General features: G+C 45.6%; 1 protein-coding gene across 1 annotated transcript; it reads left to right on the top strand.

Moving 5' to 3' along the window:
- The first annotated feature begins 5,172 nt into the window (after nucleotides 1–5,172).
- Nucleotides 5,173–13,256, top strand: LOC146813397 (olfactory receptor 5J3-like). The gene is made up of 4 exons (XM_085615417.1): nucleotides 5,173–5,205; nucleotides 11,321–11,510; nucleotides 12,217–12,220; nucleotides 12,311–13,256. The coding sequence occupies exons 1-4, from the start codon at nucleotides 5,173–5,175 to the stop codon at nucleotides 13,254–13,256; spliced, it is 1,173 nt and encodes a 390-aa protein (XP_085471543.1).
- Nucleotides 13,257–19,079: the final 5,823 nt, after the last annotated feature.

Below are 19,079 nucleotides of genomic sequence, written 5' to 3'. Positions count from 1 at the left end.
TGATCCTGGTCCTCCTAAACTTCTAGGTCCAGTCCTCTTAGTGAAAACAATTCATTATAAAAAAACTACCCAATCATCCTATAAATACCCCTTAAAACCTCAGCTCAAGATACTCTAAGGTCCATAAAGGAAAGGAATTGCACAATCTGCAAAATAATCTAAAAACAGGGTCTTAAATCTTATATAACTATGGGCCAGATGTAGGTAAATTCAATTTTGCGAGTCCTTAATAGCGATTTTTACCGAATCGCTATTAAGGACTCGCAAAATTGAATGTAGGTAGGACTCGCAAAAATATTTGCGATTCCTTATTATTCCTTAATTGCGAATCGCAAATTGAGATTCGAAATCAAGGAATCCCATCCCATTCATTCCTATGGGCCAAGAGGCCCATAGGAATGAATGGGATTTGCACCCGCAATTTGCGAGTCACCAAGAGGCACTCGCAAATTGCGGGTGCAATTTCAAGGGTGCAAGGGTTCCAAAAGGACACCCTGTTGCACCCCTGAAATGTGCATGTGTGCAAATGTGGCACACATACATGCCCTAAGGGCATGTATGTGTGCCACATGGCACTTTGTAAAAAGCCAAAAAGTGCTTTTTGAAATGAAATCGCAAATTACCACCAACTTGAAGTTGGTGGTATTTTGCGATTCCTTAAGGCACAATCGCAATTTGCGATGCCTACCAGCATAGCATTTAGGGAATCACAAATTGTGATTCTCTAAATGCTTGTGCAAAATAAAGAATTGCAATTTTGCGATTCCTTATTACGCGAGTAGGTTTAAACTTACCTACATTGCTCGCAGCCAAATAGCGATCGCTGAAATTCTGCGAATTTCAGTGTTTGCCCTCACTATTTGGCTTCCTACATCTGGCCCTATATGTATAAAACTCTTGAGAAACTAAGTTCATGAAACATTACAATGACCCTTATCTGTGTTTGACACGGCAACACACAGCTCCAAATTGTCCAATTTTTGCAGAAAGATGAAAGCCTCCTTATGAGATCTAATCTTAGAAGAATGGAAGAAAACACCCCCTTGCATTAGAATATAAATGACAAAATAAAATAAAGTGCAGTGTGCTTTGTTGGGAAGTATTGTCACATGGGCATCTTGGTAATGATGAGCCCTAATCTGCTGGAGTCTTGTGAGATAAAACCTGAAATTCATGTTAGAAGTCAAATAGAGATATGGCCCCCAATCCTATTGACTTGGATCTGGTCTTCCTTGATCTGGTCCTGATCCTTTTGGCCCTGGTGGTCTTTCTGCTGCTTGTCCTAGTGCTGCTACACAAACTCAAAATGGCCCTCCTTTATCTAGTCCTCCTGGGCCTGTTCATCCTGTTGCTCATCTTCCTGGACATCCTGTCCCTTGCCCTGTAGCCTGGACTTCCAGGCTATGACCATTCTGGTCCTGTTGTTCCTTGTCCTCCATATTCATGTTCCCCTTATTCCTTTGTTTTCTGGTCCTCTTAGAACTTTTTCTTCTGAATCTGGCTGCCTGTGTCCCTGGTCTCAGCTATTTAGCACTCCTGTCCAAGGTCTTGCTATTCTCGTTTTTCATAGTCTTTGTCCTCCTTCAAGATTCTGTGTCCATTGTCCCTCATTCTCTTGGTTCTGTTTCTTATATTTTGGCTCCTCCTGGACCTAGTTCTCCTGGACCTGACCCACCTACTATCGTATTCTTTATCTCCTTGGTCTTGGTAGTCCTGGTCCTTCTTGTCCTATTGTGTTTGTTATCATAAACGTTACCTTTTGGCCATCATGGCCCTTCCCTTGTCGCATCTGGCACTGTTCTTTTGAGGTCCTCTTGGTTGTCGTCACTTTGTCCTGGCTCTCCTCATCCTCACCCTCTAAGCCCTGGTACCACTGGTCTTGTCCATCTTGCTTCTCATGTCCTGACACACTTAGTCTTTGTCCACCTGTTTTGGGTTGTCCTTGTTCTCCTTGATCTGTTCCATGTCCATTTAGTCCTGTTGGCACTGCAGCCATTGATCCAGTTTCTGCTGATCCAGGGTCTCCTTGTTCGGGTCCTCCTGAGTCCGGTCATTTTGGTCCTGGTCCACCTCTACACCACTGTCCATTCCAGTTGGTCTTTCAGATGCTGGTTCACCTTCTTACATCAGATCCTCCTCACCCTGGTCCTGCTACAAGTAATGATTGCTCTGCCCCAATTGGTAGTCCGAGCCCTGGTCCCCTAGGTCATGATCTTCATGATCCTCCTAACCCCGTTTTTACGGTCCTCCTGATCATGATCCTTTTAGTTTACCCAGTCCATTTGCTTTGGTCTTCTGGGTATCCGTGGTACTGCCCCCCTCAGGCTTCCTAATCCCTGCTCTGATTACCCTGGTATCCTGGATATTCTGCCCATTGCCCTTCAGGACCTGATCTTCTTAGTCCTCTTCAATCTGGTCCTGATCCTCCTGGCCCTCGCGCTCCTGCTCTTTATCCATAGGGCTCTGCAATAAATTGTCCTGTCACAGATCATCTTAGCCTTTCCTAGTTCTGATGATCCTTGATATCCAGTTCATGCTAGTCTAAGAACTTTTTGGCCCTGTACATCCTGGTCCTAGTTTGGCTGGTTGTCATTCCCTTGTACTCCTGTCCCTATTTGTTTGGATCTTGGGTCTCCTGTTTCACAGGCTTCCGGTCCTGGACCTTTTCGTACTCCCACCCTAATTCTCATCCATCAGTCTTCCTAGTCCTGCTCCCCTGTATTATCTAGTCCCCTCGTTTGCCGGATTCTAATCCTTCTGGCCCTGGTCTTCTTGGTAAATGCACCCCTGGTCCTCATGTATCAGGTCTTCTGATGCTAGATCCACTGACCTTGGCTTCTCTAGCCCTCATTGTCCCCAGTCCTCCTGCCCATCCTACCCCTACTAATCCTCATGGTCTCCTGGTTTGCCTATTTTACCTTGTTCTTGTCCATCTAACCATGGGTCCCTCTATCATAGTCCTCCTAGTAATGGTCCTATTGAGTCTGCTCCTCCTCATCCCTTTTGGCACTGGTCCTCCTAGTACCTATGCTGTGGGTCAACCTTGTTCATGTAGTTCTTGCCACCCCGGTTTAGGAGCCCCTTGAGCCTGGCACTCCTAGACCTTCTGATCCTGGTCCCACTACACGTAGACTCTCTTGTCCTCTACAGCCATTCTAATCTAGGGTTTGGGCTGGTTTGGAACGCACTGGTTGTGCATCTGATTGACTGGGAAGGGACCAATTGAGTGTGTGATGGGTGGAGTCTGCAAGAGCTCCTACCCTTGAAATTTATGCCGGTAGCATGGATGCGCAGCGGACGCACGCTGCGGGCATGTCGCTGGTGCACTGAAGGCATGCCAAAGGCAAGCCCATCTGCGTCAATCCACAACTGTTCGGGACTAGCGGCCAGTCACTATTCCCCCCAAAATTTGAACTACACCACTGATGAGCTCAAAAACCACTATGCAGTTATCAACTTGAGCCAACTATTCTTGCTAAACATTCTTACTCAGAACTTGCCCAATGCTGGCTCAAAACATCAGAGGTCTAGCACTAATTTTAATTGTGTAAATATATCTATCTCTGACCTTATGAAAAAAAAATAGCTGGCCCGTGCATTTTAAATAAAAATCAACTCACTGTTGTCTACCTCAATATGCGGCCCTTAGTGAACCATCAATTAGAGATCTTCCATTTGCTAGGTTCTGATTCACCTGATATCCTATTTTTGAATAAAACATGGTGAACAGGGGACTCAGTACCGGATATTCTGGCAGCTCTCAACACCAACTGGCCACAGGAGACGAAAGGTGGATGGGTGGAGCTAATTGCTTAAACAAAATGTAAAAATTGTTAAAATTGCCCCACTATCTCTCCCTGGTGTGGACAATATTGTGATTAAAATTGACTCCCCTGCTTCCCCGTTGCTATCTGTCTTGAAGTACAGACTGCTGGAACACAGCAGAACTTCCCCCAACTTGTGGCTGCGTCAGTATCTGAGCTAGCCATTGATCATGCTAAAATTCTTCTCCAGGGTGATTTTAACTACTGGGCGAATGAAGTAATGAGAGGTCAACTGGCATTTGAATTGACGGATAGTTTAGCTAGCATCAATCTTGGCCAACATGTTTTTGTACCAACTCACATTAAAAACTAGACTTTAGTTCAAGTCTGGTCTTCTAATGTAGCCATAAGTAACCTTATCATCTCTCCTTGCATTTGGTCTGACCATCCCCTTATTCACTTCACCATAAAAGAGATAACTTTCCCAAAACCTCCCTCACGTCCAAATATTACCACTAGAAATTGGAAATGCATGGACCTTGATTCATTTTGTACCTCTTTGCGCCTCTCTCTTCATGTTCCCTGTGCTAACCTGGAGGGATATCAGGAAGTGGTTTCGGACTTGCTTACAAAACCCAGCAATTCTAATGCCCGCCTCCGGAAAATAAAGCTTGCCCGCGGCCATGAAGCTTCTCAGTTTTTTTGGCAGATTTGAAAGCGCTAAACTTGAACTCTGACAGGCGAAGCATAAACAGCGTAAAACATATCTGACTGAAAATAGAGAAGTCTTCATACACATTTTTTAAAACGGACTAAAAATCTATCTTGTAGGAAAAATCTACATTCATCTCTAACAAAATCTTAAATACAGAGAATAGGTCTAAGGTCATTTTTGAGACGGTCAGAGTACTATCTAATCCTGACAAACTCTCTGCACCTTCTGTCCCTACCCAAAAATCTATGTGATGAATTAAACTTTTTTGTGGAGAAAATAAAAGTTATAACAAACACTATCCCCCCAACACTCGTGCCTTCAACATACCATCAGAAGGTAAAAATTCTATGTCTCTTTCTGCTTTTCCGGCCATCAGTAATGAGCGGCTTGTCGCTTACTAAAGAGCGACTTGGTCACAGTTTAAACAGAGTCACCAAACGATAATTGTCCTCCTCACGTCCAAAAGGCAATTTGTTTTGCTTTCAGGATATAGCAATGTCTCTCCTCAAGGTTTCTCTTACCCAGGGCAAGGTCTCCAACTCCTAAATAATTTATTTAGCTAAATTATTAGAGTGTCATGTAGATCAACACCTTTGCTCCTTTTTGGAGGAGTCAGGCTACCTGAACTTTCACCGGGTCAGTTTACGACCTGCGCATTCCACTGAGACAGTGATTCTCACTGTTATGGACCAAATGAGGAAGGAAGCAGACAATGGGTCTACCCAGGTATTGATCATGCTGGACCTCTCTGCGGCATTTGACACGGTCAATCATACTTCATTGATCAACTGACTCAGTAATGCAGGACTGTGTGGCACCGCACACGAGTGGTTGACCTCCTTTCTCAAAGTTCGGATTCAGTCAGCCTCCCTTCCCCCATATTGCTGTGCCAAAGTCCACTTGGACTGTGGTGTGCCTCAGGGATCATCCTTGTCCCCACACTTGTTTAACTACATCCGTCTTTTGATACACTCTCTTCAGCAGCAAGATGTGAAAATATTTAATTATGTTGATGACAGGCAGGTACTCTTTCAAAACACCATGCTTTATATTCAGGACTGGATGAATTTCCATCAGTTAAAGTTAAACGCCGATAAAACTGAAGTGGTGGTAATGAAAAATAACTCGATCCAATGTAGCCCCTCCTTCTGGCCTTTAGACTTGGGCTCTTCCACAATGCCTAAGAGAGCGGTGAAAAGCCTTGGGATTCTTATTGATGCAGACTTATCTCTCAAACAACAGATTGGAACTGTCTCATCCTCTTGCCATCTCCACCATGAAAGAATAGGGAAAATCTACAAATATTTTACAGGGAAAGCTGTCATTCAAATTATCATTGACCTAGTGATATTGAGGATTGACTATGCAAATGCCCTCTATTTGGGACTCCCTTCTTGATTCATTCACAAGTTGCAATTGGTGTAAAATAGGGTGGCCTGGCTGGTCTTCTGCCAGCCATGAGATTGTCACACTACCCCACTGATGGAAAAGATCAACTAGTTCCCTGTGGCCCAGAGGACATTCTTTAACACAGCCGGTATGAATTTTAAGGCACTTCATGGTAAAAGCCCTGGTTTTATATCAACCGATCTTCAGCACCACATGCCCGCTCTCCATCTGAGATCAGCTCATGTCAATTCAATGCCAAGAAGCAAAAAAAAAGGCTAGGAGAGGCAGGTTTTTCCGTACTTACATGGAACAGCCTCCCCTTGGATATTACATCAGTATCTAACTATAGTTAATTCAGGAGACTCTTAAACTTGGTTATTCCAACAATCCTATGCCAAAATTGGTGATCGATGCTTCCCTCTGCTACTAGCGCCAAGAGAGCTTATGGTGAACGTGGAGTCTCCAAGTGACCCATAACATAACAGGTCTCCAAGTCCTGCCAGGCCTGGTGCTTTATGGTTGTGGACTTCTGGGTTCTCTCCTTTTGCTTCTGTACCCATGGTCCTCCTTGATCTGACATCTGTGGTCTTGGCCCTCCTGTCCTCGGTCCTTCTCTCCATTGGTCTCCTGGTATTGGTCCTCTTTTGTCTGCCTATTTGGGTCTGCTTCTACTGGCCCTGGTTGTATTTGTCCCTCTGGTTCTGGTTGACGTGCACAGGATCTTATAGCCCTTCTTGTTGTTATGGCCCATGGCCTTCTGTTGCTTCTACCTCTGATACTTCCGGTCCTTTAGGCCCTAGACCTGTGGGTCCAGATCTACCTCTTCCACCTGATCCTTCTCACCCTGGTCCTGCTACCCCTAGTGCTGTTTTTCATTGTAATTTTCCTCATTGTTGATTTTTTTCTGGTCCCATCTGGTATTGGTAACCCTGCTCCTCATAGGTTAGATTTCTCTGGGCCCTCGTTCTTCTTGTCCTGGTCCTTGTGGCTCTGGTCGTCCTAGCCCTTCCAGTGGTGCACCTCTTGGCCCTCCTTCTCCTACTTTTCATCCTCCTCCTCCTTCTGCTTCCTTTGCTAGCACTCCTTCCACAATGACTTTATTCAGGTACAGTCTCCAAACCTGTCACACAGATTTTTAGTTTTTTGGCTTCCAGATTTCTTTTGCTGAGACATGGCAGGTGAAGTGCAGAAATGAGGGCCCAGTGAAGAGAGGACCTTGTCCACTTAAGCATCGATGCCCTAAACCTACACCCCCCTAGAATATAGTATGAAAACGTTTCCTTATTCACAGGCACCTGAGTTAACTCCACCTGACTAGTCTGACTGAGGTTCTGCTAATCAGGAACCCAGTCACTGTGCTTCTGCCCTAAGTTTGACTAGCACTACTGGTGTGCCCCTGTAAGTCCCTAGTATATGGTACTAAGTTACCTAGGGCATATGTACAACAGGGGTCTCCCTGGGCTGCAGCATGTATTATGTCACCCATGAGATACCACTCAAACTGTGACTACAGGCCTGCCATTGCAGCCTGTGTAAGCTGGTGCTTGCACCACTTACGACAGATATAAGTTTCCCTATACCTGAGGTCACTACACTTAAAACCTATAAGTCACCCAGGCAGGCGTTTCTATCTTGGAGGCACGGTGCAGGGTTATGAGTGTGAGGGTTCCCCTGCATGAGCAGGACATCCCATTCAAACCCCAGCGTAGATTCTCCACACTTTGTAAGTGTGGTCAGTCATTTTGATACATATAGTGGCCTTGTTTCATTATGCAAAGGCTAACTATATAGAGTGGCTGTGCCGAACCTGGGCATGTTTGGTATCTAACATGTTGGAATCATACCCCAACACTGTTAATGGTGTTGGAGGTATGATTCCATGCACTGGGGGGCTCCTCCGGGAAGCCCCCAGTACTTCCTGGAACAGCCTTTCAGGGTCTGCTAGCACACTAGTGCTGCTGTTGACCACAGACACGATTCTGCTCTCCTGCAACTGAGCTGAGCGTGAGCAGGAGAAGGCAGAACAATATGTTTCCTTTCAGAGGGAGGTCCCCAGACAGGACTTAGTGTATTGGGTTGGGTTGGTGCGCTTGCCAGCGCCACCAGACTGCTTTGAAGGGCACGTCTGGTGCCCTCTAGTTAAAACCAATTCTGGAAGCCCTTTGCTCCCCTCCACTGGGAGGGACCCCGGAGTTGTCCTCACACCTTTCTTAGGGTATAAAAGGGCTAACCTGTGGGTGGGATTCAGGTTTGTAGTGAGACTAGATTTCAGCCTGAAATCACGTCACTCTTTGACTGTCTGGACACTTGGACTTCGCCTGGAACCAAGATTCCAGCTGCTCCTGGTCTTGTTGTTGTGCAAGTCTTTTTCGTTTTCTGTGCTTCATCCTGGAACCTTCAGCAGACCTGTTGGCATCAAGGACACCCGAATACCCAAAGCAATTTCCCTGAGGGAGAGAAGGAGTCCCTCCCCTACATCTGCAGGAACCGCGACAAAGCTGACCCATCTGCTGCTCCTGTAGTCCCACAGACTTTGAAAGGCTCAGCAACACAAGTGGTGGTTCTGCAACTCCATGAGGCACCTGTCCTCTCTGCAATTTTGAGTCCAGTATCCCTCGTCAGAACCTCTTGGACCGAACTCCTGTGCACCCTGTCGACTTGCCATTGCCAAGGCTTGTTAGCTCTGCACTCCAGAGATCTTCGGGCTACAAGAAGCTTCAACCTCCAGCAAATTGAACTGCCCAGATCTTTGTTCTCATTGAATCCTCTGCATTGTGGGCCTTCTTCGTTGGTGAGCTTCTCGAGGTCCTCTTATGACTCCTGTGACTTTGGCCTGTAGGGCATCTCGAGGGTCTTCTATTGCTTCAATTGGCTACTCTGCTTGCTCAGGGCCTGCTCTGACTCTCCTGCACTTGGTAATTCCATTGGACCTTGCTGGTCCCAACGTTGCCCCTTCATCATTTTACACGTCTGTTGCTGCTGCCAAAGCTTGTTGGTGCTCTCACCAGACACTGTCCCCCTAGTTCTCGACTTCCAACATGGAACAGCTCATGAATGTCTGCTGGTTCTCCTCAGCATCGCCTGGTCATCACAGCTGCAGTGGCAAGGTCACTGTTATTACACCTGCATCTTCTGTCGTCTGCAGGCATTGCTCTGCTGTGCCTCCTGGTCACCCCGAGTGGCATTGGCTCTGTACCCCCTGCTTGCAGGTTCTTCTCTCCAAGAAATCACCCTTGTGTATTTGTGATGATATCTCCGGGTAGGATATATAAAAATGTGTTAGTGAGTGTTGTGTAATAAATAGAAATATTTTTATCACTAACTGTGTGGTTCTATTTCGTTTAACCTACACTACATGACTAGATCTGCTAAAACAAGCTGCTTAACACTCCCTTTGGACTAAACCTGAAGGCTGCTCTCTACAGCTATCACTTAGAGAGATTTTTAGGTTTGTTTAAGCCCATTAAAATCAATTTAAGTGTTGTCTGGATTAGTGCAAGGTGCTTCACTTATATAAGTGTGCAACATATACCAATCCAGCCTCCTACAGTGTCCATTCCTCTGTAGTTCAGATTACACCTATCTGTCTGCATTCTCTGTTTGCTGCTGATTGATGACTGATGCTGGTGCAAGATTTGAAATACTAACCAAGCACAATCCCCCTTAAACTGAAGCCAAAGGCTAGCACAAGGCCTTCCATATGAAGCCCAAAATGAGCCCAGCCCTCAAAAACCAACAAATGGAGCATCATGAACATTAACAAAAAAACAATGTTTTCTCATGAATAAAACATTTATGTAGCATGTTTTAAAAACATACTCCATATTCTTTGCTGACAGCAAAATACTCCCTGACTGAAGTGCAAAACTTCTGTGGGCCATATCCTGAAGTATCTGTTTGATTTCTGAATGTTTTATTTAAATATTAAAATTACATACATGTTTTTATTCAAAACTGATTTAACGTTTGTCTGATTTGTATATCGCTTTGTTTAATTCATGGACTTACATTATTACAAACCATTTACATTTGTATATCAGTCAATCAATCAATAAATCAACTTTTGTAGAGTGCAGCACAATCACCCCTTGTGGTATCTTGGCGCTGAGGTTGCCATCTCTCAGTCGAAAAGCCAGATCTTGAGTTTTTCTCTGAAGTCTGCCATTGAGGGTACAGTTCGAAGGTGGAGTGGCAGGTCATTCCAGGTCTTTGGGGGGATAAGGAATAGCCCCCACTACAGCTGCAACGAATGAAGGTGTGTGTGTAAGGACAAGTGAGGTAGAGCGCAGGTGTTTTTTGGGCAGATGGAAGTCCAGTCGATGGCTGATGTAGGTTGTTCCTCGATCATGTAGGGCTTTGTATGCATGCATGAGATTCTTGAACTGGCATCTCCTCTGAATGGGAAGCCAATGGAGGTTCCTGAGGTGGTGGGTGCCTTTGGGGAGGTAGAGGATGAGTCTGGCTGAGGTGTCCCTTATGGTCTGAGGAGCTGGGTGGAAATTGCTGCAGTCAAGGGGGCTGGTGACGAGGGCCTGTGTGACGGTCTTCCTGGTGTTGATTGGGAGCCAAAGACTCTGCAGAGCATGTAAAGGGTGTGGAAGCAAGAGACAATGACTGTGTTCACTTGTCATTTCATGATCAGTTAGCTGTCGAGGATGATGACCAGGTTGCATGCATGGTCTGTAGGTGTGAGTGTTGGGCCAAGCTCTGGTGGCCGCCTTCTGTAGTCCCATGCGGAAGCTTCCTTCCTGAATATCAGCACTTATGTTTTGTCGGAGTTTAGTTTAAATCAGTTGTCTCTCATCCATTTGGCTACGTTGATCAGGGCGTTGCATAAGTTGTTTGTCTGCGCTGGCGGGGTCCTCAGTAAGCGAGAGGATTTATTGCGTGTCATCTGCCTCGGAGATTATGTGGAGCCCATGGGATCTTAGGATATCTGCGAGGTGGGTCATATAGATTTTGAACAGAGTCGGGCTGAGGGATAGTCCTTGCGGTACGTCACAAATGATGTCCTTGGGTGCAGAGGTGTAGGTAGTCAATCCAGTGCTCTGTACGCGCCCTGTCAAGAAAGATGCATTCTTGGGGGCTTTTTGCTGCATGCCGATGTTGTAGAGTCTGCCGATGAGGGTGAGGTGGGAGACAGTGTTGAATGCAGCAGAGAGGTTGAGGAGGATCAGGGCCATAGTTTTCTGTGGTCAAGGAGAGTTCTGATGTCGTCTATGGTGGCAATCAGTGCGATCTCTGTGCTGTGGTTGGCCCGAAATCCTTATTGTTAAGCTTTGGGTAGGTGGTTTTGTTCCAGGTATTCAGTGAACTGTTGGTTGATGGATTTCTTTAGTACTTTGGCAGGGTAGGGGAGCATGGAGATCGGTCAGTCATTTTTGAGGTCGCTGTGGTAGGCAGAGTGTTTTTATAAGAGGGGTCTGACCTCTGCTTTTTTCCTTCTGTCCAGGAAGGTTGCTGTCGTGATGTAGGTGTTGAGTATGCTGGTGATTTCCATGTTGATAGGGTTGGTTCCAAGGTTGAAGAGGTGGTGGGGGCAGGGATCAGTGTGTGCCCCGAAGTGGATGGACGACATGATGGCTATGGTGGTCTGAGTGATGGGAGTGGACCAGATGGTGATCATTCGGCTAGTGTTCATGGTTAGTTGAGATTGTTGAGGCTGAGAGTGGTGGGTTGGGGATCGAAGTTGTTGTAGATGGTGTCAGTCTTGCTGTGGAAGTGGTCTGAGAGTGTGTCTTGGGAGGGGTGGATGTTGTTCTCTGTTGCTGTCAGGTTGGAGAATTCCTTGACTATTCTGAAGAGTTCCTTTATGTGGTTGGCCGCTGTGTTGATGCGAAGAGTGATGGCTGCATCTTGGCTTCTTTGATGCACATGTGGTAGTTGCTGAGCATATGCACTTACTTTCAAATATTTCACATATGTTGCATTCCCATTACAAGACAACCGCCACACTACCCTTCCCTGAAGTCCCTTTTTTTATCATCATCTAAATAAAGACCTCCTTCGCACTATTTTTCTGGCCGTTGGTCAAATTGCACACCGTCTCTACTATTTAGTGTTAGGTGGCTAAACAGTGGAGATTATGCACTATTTTGTGAGACTCTGGGCAGATAGCATAGATTTTGTACTATTTAGCAGGAGGTCTGATAAATACACTTTTAATCTGCACATGGACTTTCACTTAATCTTGCTTCCAAGCATCATTAATTAATTCCAGTCCTGCCTTCTACTTCATATGCAAATCATTATTTCACTAGGAAAGATCTAGAGATGTTGAAGTGCTCAATACTAAATAATAGTAATGCATGTTATTCACATTTCTATAAATTTGCTTGTCTATTTTAGGAAAGTAAAGCACTTTTATTCACATAACCCTGTCTTACTAATTATATATTTCTTCTCTTTGTTTCCTGACACCCACATGTTGTGTCCAACGCAGATTCATCTTGGTTGAAACAGGATTAAATCATACCACTGAGAGTGAATTCCTGATTGTGGGCTTTTCTGACATTCCGGAACTGAAAGGTCCCTTATTTGTTCTACTTCTGGTAATTTATATGGCTATTCTTACTGGCAATCTTCTCATCATGACAATGGTGTCTATAGACACTCACTTGCACACTCCCATGTACTTTTTCCTTTCAAACTTGGCTTTCTTAGACATCTGTTCTTCCACAATCATTTTACCTAAAATGCTGGCAAACCTTTTCATTGCTAATGTATGTATCTCCCTAACTGAATGCCTAGTTGAGATGCATTCATTCATCAGCACTGTTGGAGTACAGTTCTTTCTTCTCACAGTCATGGCATTTGATCGGTATGCCGCCATTTGCAATCCCTTACGGTACATGTCCATCATGAGTAGGAATGTGTGTGTTAGTCTCTCTGCTGGATCCTGGACAGTTGGTCTAATATCTCCTTCTCCATACACTATCCTAGCATCTCAGCTCTCTTTTTGTAGGTCTCACCATGTCAACCACCTCTTCTGTGATATCACCGCCCTTCTAGCCCTTTCCTGCACCAGCACTCATCATGTGGAGATTTTGAATTATGTTTGTGGAGCTATATTTGCATCGACGACCCTTCTTCTGATCCTCACATCCTACTTCAACATCGCCTTGGCCATCCTAAAAATCCAGTCCAGTGATGGGAGGCAAAAAGCCGTTTCCACATGTGCCTCACACCTCACAGTTGTGGTTTTATTTTACGGGTCACTCTTTTTTATGTACATACGGCCGCCATCCACACGTTCAGCGAATCACAACAAAATATTGTCATTATTTTATATCACAGTAACTCCTTTGTGTAACCCAATTGTATACAGTCTAAAAAACAGAGAGTTAAACCGTACCCTCAGAAAGGCAATGCAGGTTAAAAAAAAGTAAGATGGCACTTAAGGAATAGTAATGGCAGCATATTAGTTTCAAAGAATGCTGAGTAGCACCATCTATTGCCAAGAGCACTATTTTGGCATTGAAACCTACATAAAACGTATGTATGCTTATGATCTAGGAGAGAGGACTTGACTTGAGGTGTGCATTGGATGAAATTAGAAACAGCCTGAAGATAACTGTAGAAAAAGTAAATATGATGGTGATAAGTCTACATTGTTCTCGTACATCTCAATAAAGTCTGGAAATGTTCAAGACCACAGTCTTTATCCATACTTTCATGTGACCCAGAGGTGTCAAAGAAGAGAGCCTTCAGGATCCTGCTTCCCTGAATCACCACTGTACCCACAAATGAAACCTCCAAGAAGCAGACGGCTTTCCAATCAGTGCAAAACTTAAAAAAAACTTCTAACAAGAATGATGTGCAACAAACATGCAAAAAGATGCAGCAAATGTACTGAAGAACCCCAATTAAGATAGAAGTAACATGTAGGAGACTAACTAGATCCCATCACATAAAAAGTATCAAAGCATATGGGAGTGATTAAATTTAACTAAATTTAACTAACTTCTGCTGAACAATACTGGTGCTTTAAATGAATCAGGTATGTTGTTATTATAACCAATTTCTTTTGGATAACAAATACAGGAAGATTTTCTCAAATGTAAACATTGGCTGAACCAATACGTCTGGTGTTTTTTAAATGTAAATCACTGTTAGGTGAGTGTGTGTTGGTTGTGTGGACGGTGAGTGTGGGATTGCAAGAAACAGTCAATGATGACATCCACATGCATGAATGGGTGAATAGATGAGTGACTAAGGGCCTGATTTAGATCTTGGCGGTTGGGTTACTCCATCACAACGGTGAATAATATCCCGTCTGCTGAAATATAAATCTCATTGTATTCTGGGATTTATATTTCGATGGACACGATATCCGTCACCGTTGTGATCCGCCAAGATCTAAATCAGGCACTGAGTTCATGAATGAGATAGATGAATGAGTGAGCAGCAGCACTTGGGAGGGGATAGCAAAAAGACCATGGCTACCTCCAGCACACTGGCCTCTGACCTGCAGACACTCAGTAACTCAGTTATCCATACGGGCACTCTTTCACCCATCTAAGCGCTCATTTAAATAATCACCCATCCGTGCACGCATTCATCCATGTGGCTCTTCACTCATCCACCGACACTGTCATTCACCCATTCATTTACATATGCAGTCACTCATTCACCCGTTGATTTCCCCACTCCCCAATCCAGATGTCACTGCATACAAAATTACCATTTGACAAAGAAGCACATTCATTAATGATAAGCCAGACCTACTGCCTTTGTTATTGCTCTTTTGTGCCTTGTGTTGCAAGTGGTGTATTTCAACTGAGTGTTGAAATTGAAGAGCACTGTGCGAAATATTGGAATACAAGAGAAGAATAAGGGGAAAAAATACAGCTGTGCTCTGGATTTTTTAGTCCTATTTTAACCATGGCCACTCTGTCCGAGAAAGGGCGGTACGTTTTCTCTTAAAGGAGAAGCAGACATGTTGAGGAGAAGCGGAGAATATCTGGAGAAACCATAGATCTTTTCACTAAAGTTTCTCCACACATTTTCCCCTTCCCTCCGATTTATGTGAACAGGCATGTCTTCCAGAGGAGTGGGGCCATATTTATTGTCCACCCACTCTGTGTAGGCGGTTCTGTGTGAAAATGCAGAGCAGGAAGGGGGCCATGTATGTTAAGTGGTTTTCTTCCATGGAAAGATATCTGTAACACTTTTTTTTTTTAAAGAAATGCTTTTATTCACCAGCACATTGGGTCAGTTGCATCAAAGCTAGCCACTAATAGAGATGCTTCCAAATCAGAACCCCAGAATATGGTTGTTTCAGTGGCCTATGCTTTATTAGTGGCTTTTTTTAAAATTATAGATGGGTAAAAAGGGAATTATGGGGATGTTTCTCCCCAGGTGGTTATGAGAGACATCAAATCGATAACTGGCTCAAAGCTGAGATGTCTATGATGTCACTCAGAACCGCTAGGTAAAAAACATTGTTGTGAATCACTTTTTACTCATCTATAATTTTATGTCATGTGTAACCCTCAAAATCACGTGCCACTGATTTAAGAAGCTACACCAAGGCAGAGGTGAAAGGGGGAGCTATACATAACATGGCCTCTCCTTCAAGTCCCAAATTTAAAAAAACATGGCTGCCCGCTCGGTACCTTCCCTTCCCTCCAGAAACCCTGCTTTCCAGCACTGCTCTGACAGACTCTGAGAGCACCGCCAGGCTACACTTGAAGGCCTTTATGATGTAGCAACACTGGGAAATAACCCTTACTAACACAGTTGCCACGTCAGAGTGGTTAATTGCCAGTGTTAGACTCTTGTGTTAAAGTCAGAGGCTTTCTATAGAAGCCTTGCATAACATATTGAATTATAGATGGGTGACAATGAATTACAGGGTACATCATTTTTTAGGATGGTGGACAGTGGGACCGGCCGCCAGTGGTACGGCGGTCCCGCACCGGCAATTAGGATGTCACCGCCACCGTGGTGGTGGCATCCTCTATTCGCAGCATTGTGGCGGGCGGTGCTCACAGTACCGCCCGCCACAATGCTGGGAATGCACTGTGTGCATTTGCATTCACAATGTGGCAGGCACCGCGTGTTCCTGCCACGTCGTCCAGGCAAATGCAGGGGGGTACCATAGGTACCCCCCATGTGCCCCCCACCCCCTCAACATCCTGGGGGCCCGCAACAGGCCCCCAACTTCAGTATCAGCATGCCTTTCCGTGGCGGCACTAGTCGAGTGGGCGGAAAAGTGGCAGATGGTTTTCCCGTCCGCCGCGGTACCCCCCGCCATACTGATATGGCGGGGGGTCTTTGCAGTGTGTATTGGGGCAGTTTTCCACCGCCAGGCAGGCGGTGGCTACCGCCGGCCCAGCGGGGGAAAATCGCCCGCAATCCTAATGTATTTATTCTATGGCCTCAAAGTGTGCACTATATTTCAATTGATACGCAAGGCAAGCAGAGCAATTTGGGAGCCATACAGAACAGGGCCTCTGCTCACTGTCACTGTTTAAAAAAAAAAAAAAACACCTCCATGGGTGCATCCATTTCTTCAATCTTAAATTGGATCTGTGCTTGGCGGGCATCTTTCCTGGCCTTATGGGTACTTTCATAATCTGCCTTCCTGGTGTTCTGGCCCAACCTATTTTTTCTTTCTATGCATGGGTCCTTTCTCTCCACGAGAGTTGTCATGGTAGCCAAGTCCAACCCCATGTTCTCTTAGACTAGACCTGCTGTCAATTAAAATCAAAACATTATTTTTGTTTTAATGTTCAATTTAGAGATGTTTAGTTTTCAACTTGATAGCTGAGTTTTGCTGCTAAACACAGGCTCTGGATCCCAAGCTGAGCACCAATGCGGGAAAGTGGATTTTTAATTGTCAGTGATGGGAGGCCCCTATAAGTAATAATGTCACTATCCTTGTTAAGTGCAACACTTCAATCATTCTTGACGCTGCCATTTCTTCTGAGTGCGCATTGATCACCGCTATCTGAAGACGGATTGGTACTGTGAGAAGTTGGCCTGGTATATGCTGTCCACTAGTTATAGTGGGTACCTTGCACCAGTCCAAACGACCCTTATTGATGATTAGGTTAAAGACAACCTTTATTGAAAGCTATCCTTCAGGCTAAGTCTCGAAGGAATGTAAAGCAGCTTGTTTTCACAATATATAACCTCCTGAATGACCAAATGAAAGGAGAACCACCCAAGGTATATATAAAACATATGTATTTATTACTAACCACTCTCTACTAACCTCTTTATGAGATTAGAGAACGAGATACACAATATTAAAGCTCCAGGAGGAGACCAAACCATATATTAAGAAAGTGGTATAACAACACGACTTGACTAGACACAGTGCCTAGAGCACGTAGAATCGTTGGGACCCCAAGGAACCACCCAAGCTAGTGACACAGGGGACCCACGGAGGACGTGTGCAGTGCAGTGCATTGCAGTGCAGACGCGAGTTCCGTACAACTCTAGAGGAAAGTCGGGGTTGGAATTTTAAAGATTAAGGACACTTAGGAGAGGACTTTAAGCAAACCCTTTGGAACATAGAAGGTTCTAAGGCCAGCAACCTTGAGAGTACCGAGGTACCCGTGTTACCTATCCCAGGCGAGCCAGGTGCATAGGGGTCAAGTGATGTCGGAAACGCTTGTTGATTTTAATGGGGTGATGCGAAGAAGTGCTGCTACGGGGAAGATGAAAAATGCCTGGTTTGATCCAAGCCTGGATCGGAGCTGAGAAGAACCTGAAAGCAGAGGGGCCAGAGTCTGGGTCACTTCACAGTGACCAGGGACATGATAGACGAATGCCCACCGATATCGGGTGTTTCAGGTGAGAAGAGGTGAAGCTTGACTCTGAAGCCACGGGGACCAGGAGATGTCGACGGTGACCAAAGTCCACAGGTGATCTGTCCCACAAAGGATGTCGAGTGCTGGGGGGTTAGTGTCCGGATTGAACACCAACAAGCCTTGGCAACTGCAACCCACGCGGTCAGAGAAAAGATGCTTCGGTGGGGACCAGCAAGGTCCTGGGGACTCCCCAAGCAATGGAGAGTAAGGGCACATCTGGAGTAACCAGGAAAGCCCACTGAAAGTTAAAGTTGCCTTCACAGGGACCCACAGGACAACGGACCAGGGATCGCAAAGGGACCTCGAACTGAATCAGAAAATACCAACCCACGGAACACTCGTGGAGAGTAGGCTGGAAATCTTCAGTAGAATTACTGCTCAGGGCCTGGACTACAAGTAGCCCAAAGCACAGCCACAGGGATCGCCCAAAAGCACATGCTGCTACAAATGAACACGGTGTCCAGGGGTACGGGTTGCACGGTCCCCACGAGGGCTGAGGGGCTGAGGATCTCAGGTTTGCTGAGAGCACTAGTCGACCTCGGGGACACTTGGGAACCCACCTCCTGTGTTGCAGAATCTTTGGAGTCCTTGAGGAGCTGCGTAGATGCAAACCGGTCAGATGCATTTCAGGTGCCTGCCTTGCAGGGGAGTAACTCCTTTACTCCAAGGGAGATTCTTCAGTCATCCAATGTAGTGTAGATAGTCGAAGTGCTTGGTTTCTGTAGCATGTAGCAGAGTTTTGTCCAGGTAAATCTAAAGTCCTGTAGCCAGGGGTTCCTACTGTATACCCGAGGACGGGGTGGGACAAACTCTGGGGACCCACCTATGGGAGGGTCAGGACAGAGGGGTGGCTACACCCATGTCCTTTGTCCAGTTTCGCACCAGAGCAAGGGATGATAGCCCCTGCAACCGGTTTGAGCTGGACTATGCACAGGAACACCAAATGTGCCCCCAGTGCAGACATCAAAGCACTCTCAGAGTGCACCCTACGAGCCCCAATACACTAAAGCCTGTCTGGGAGGTGGTCACACCTCCCTGTGACAGGGAACCTATTGTCCAGCCTCCCCTGCCAGAGTTTCGTCCAGCAGCAGGAGGGCAAACTCGTGTCTGTGGCTGGCAGCATCCATTTTGTGATGCCAGGGTTCTGTGAAGCTGGTACAGGGTGTGCCGGTGTTGTCATATTTCTCCCTCTAGTAGGGTGGAATCATACCTCCCACACCAGTTACTGGTGTGGAGGTATGATTCCAAGGTGTTTGTTTCCATGCAGCCGTTTTAAAGTTAGCATTTACCGCAAGGTTATAATGCACTTACGTGTATATGGTTGGCTGCATCACAAACAACCCTGGAGAATAAGTTCCAAAGGCTGCAGAGGGGCAATGCTCATGCATG

The sequence above is a fragment of the Triturus cristatus genome, chromosome 7, assembly GCF_964204655.1.
Source record: "Triturus cristatus chromosome 7, aTriCri1.1, whole genome shotgun sequence".
Lineage (NCBI taxonomy): Eukaryota > Metazoa > Chordata > Amphibia > Caudata > Salamandridae > Triturus > Triturus cristatus.
Note: the sequence above shows the minus strand (reverse complement) of the source record. Positions and strands in the feature narration are given on the sequence as shown.

Excerpts from the sequence above, each read along its gene's own strand:
- LOC146813397 (XM_085615417.1), top strand. The coding sequence starts at position 5,173 with ATGAGGAAGGAAGCAGACAATGGGTCTACCCAG. Across the intron at positions 5,206-11,320 it reads CAGACAATGGGTCTACCCAG|GAAGGTTGCTGTCGTGATGT; the intron begins GTATTGATCATG and ends CCTTCTGTCCAG.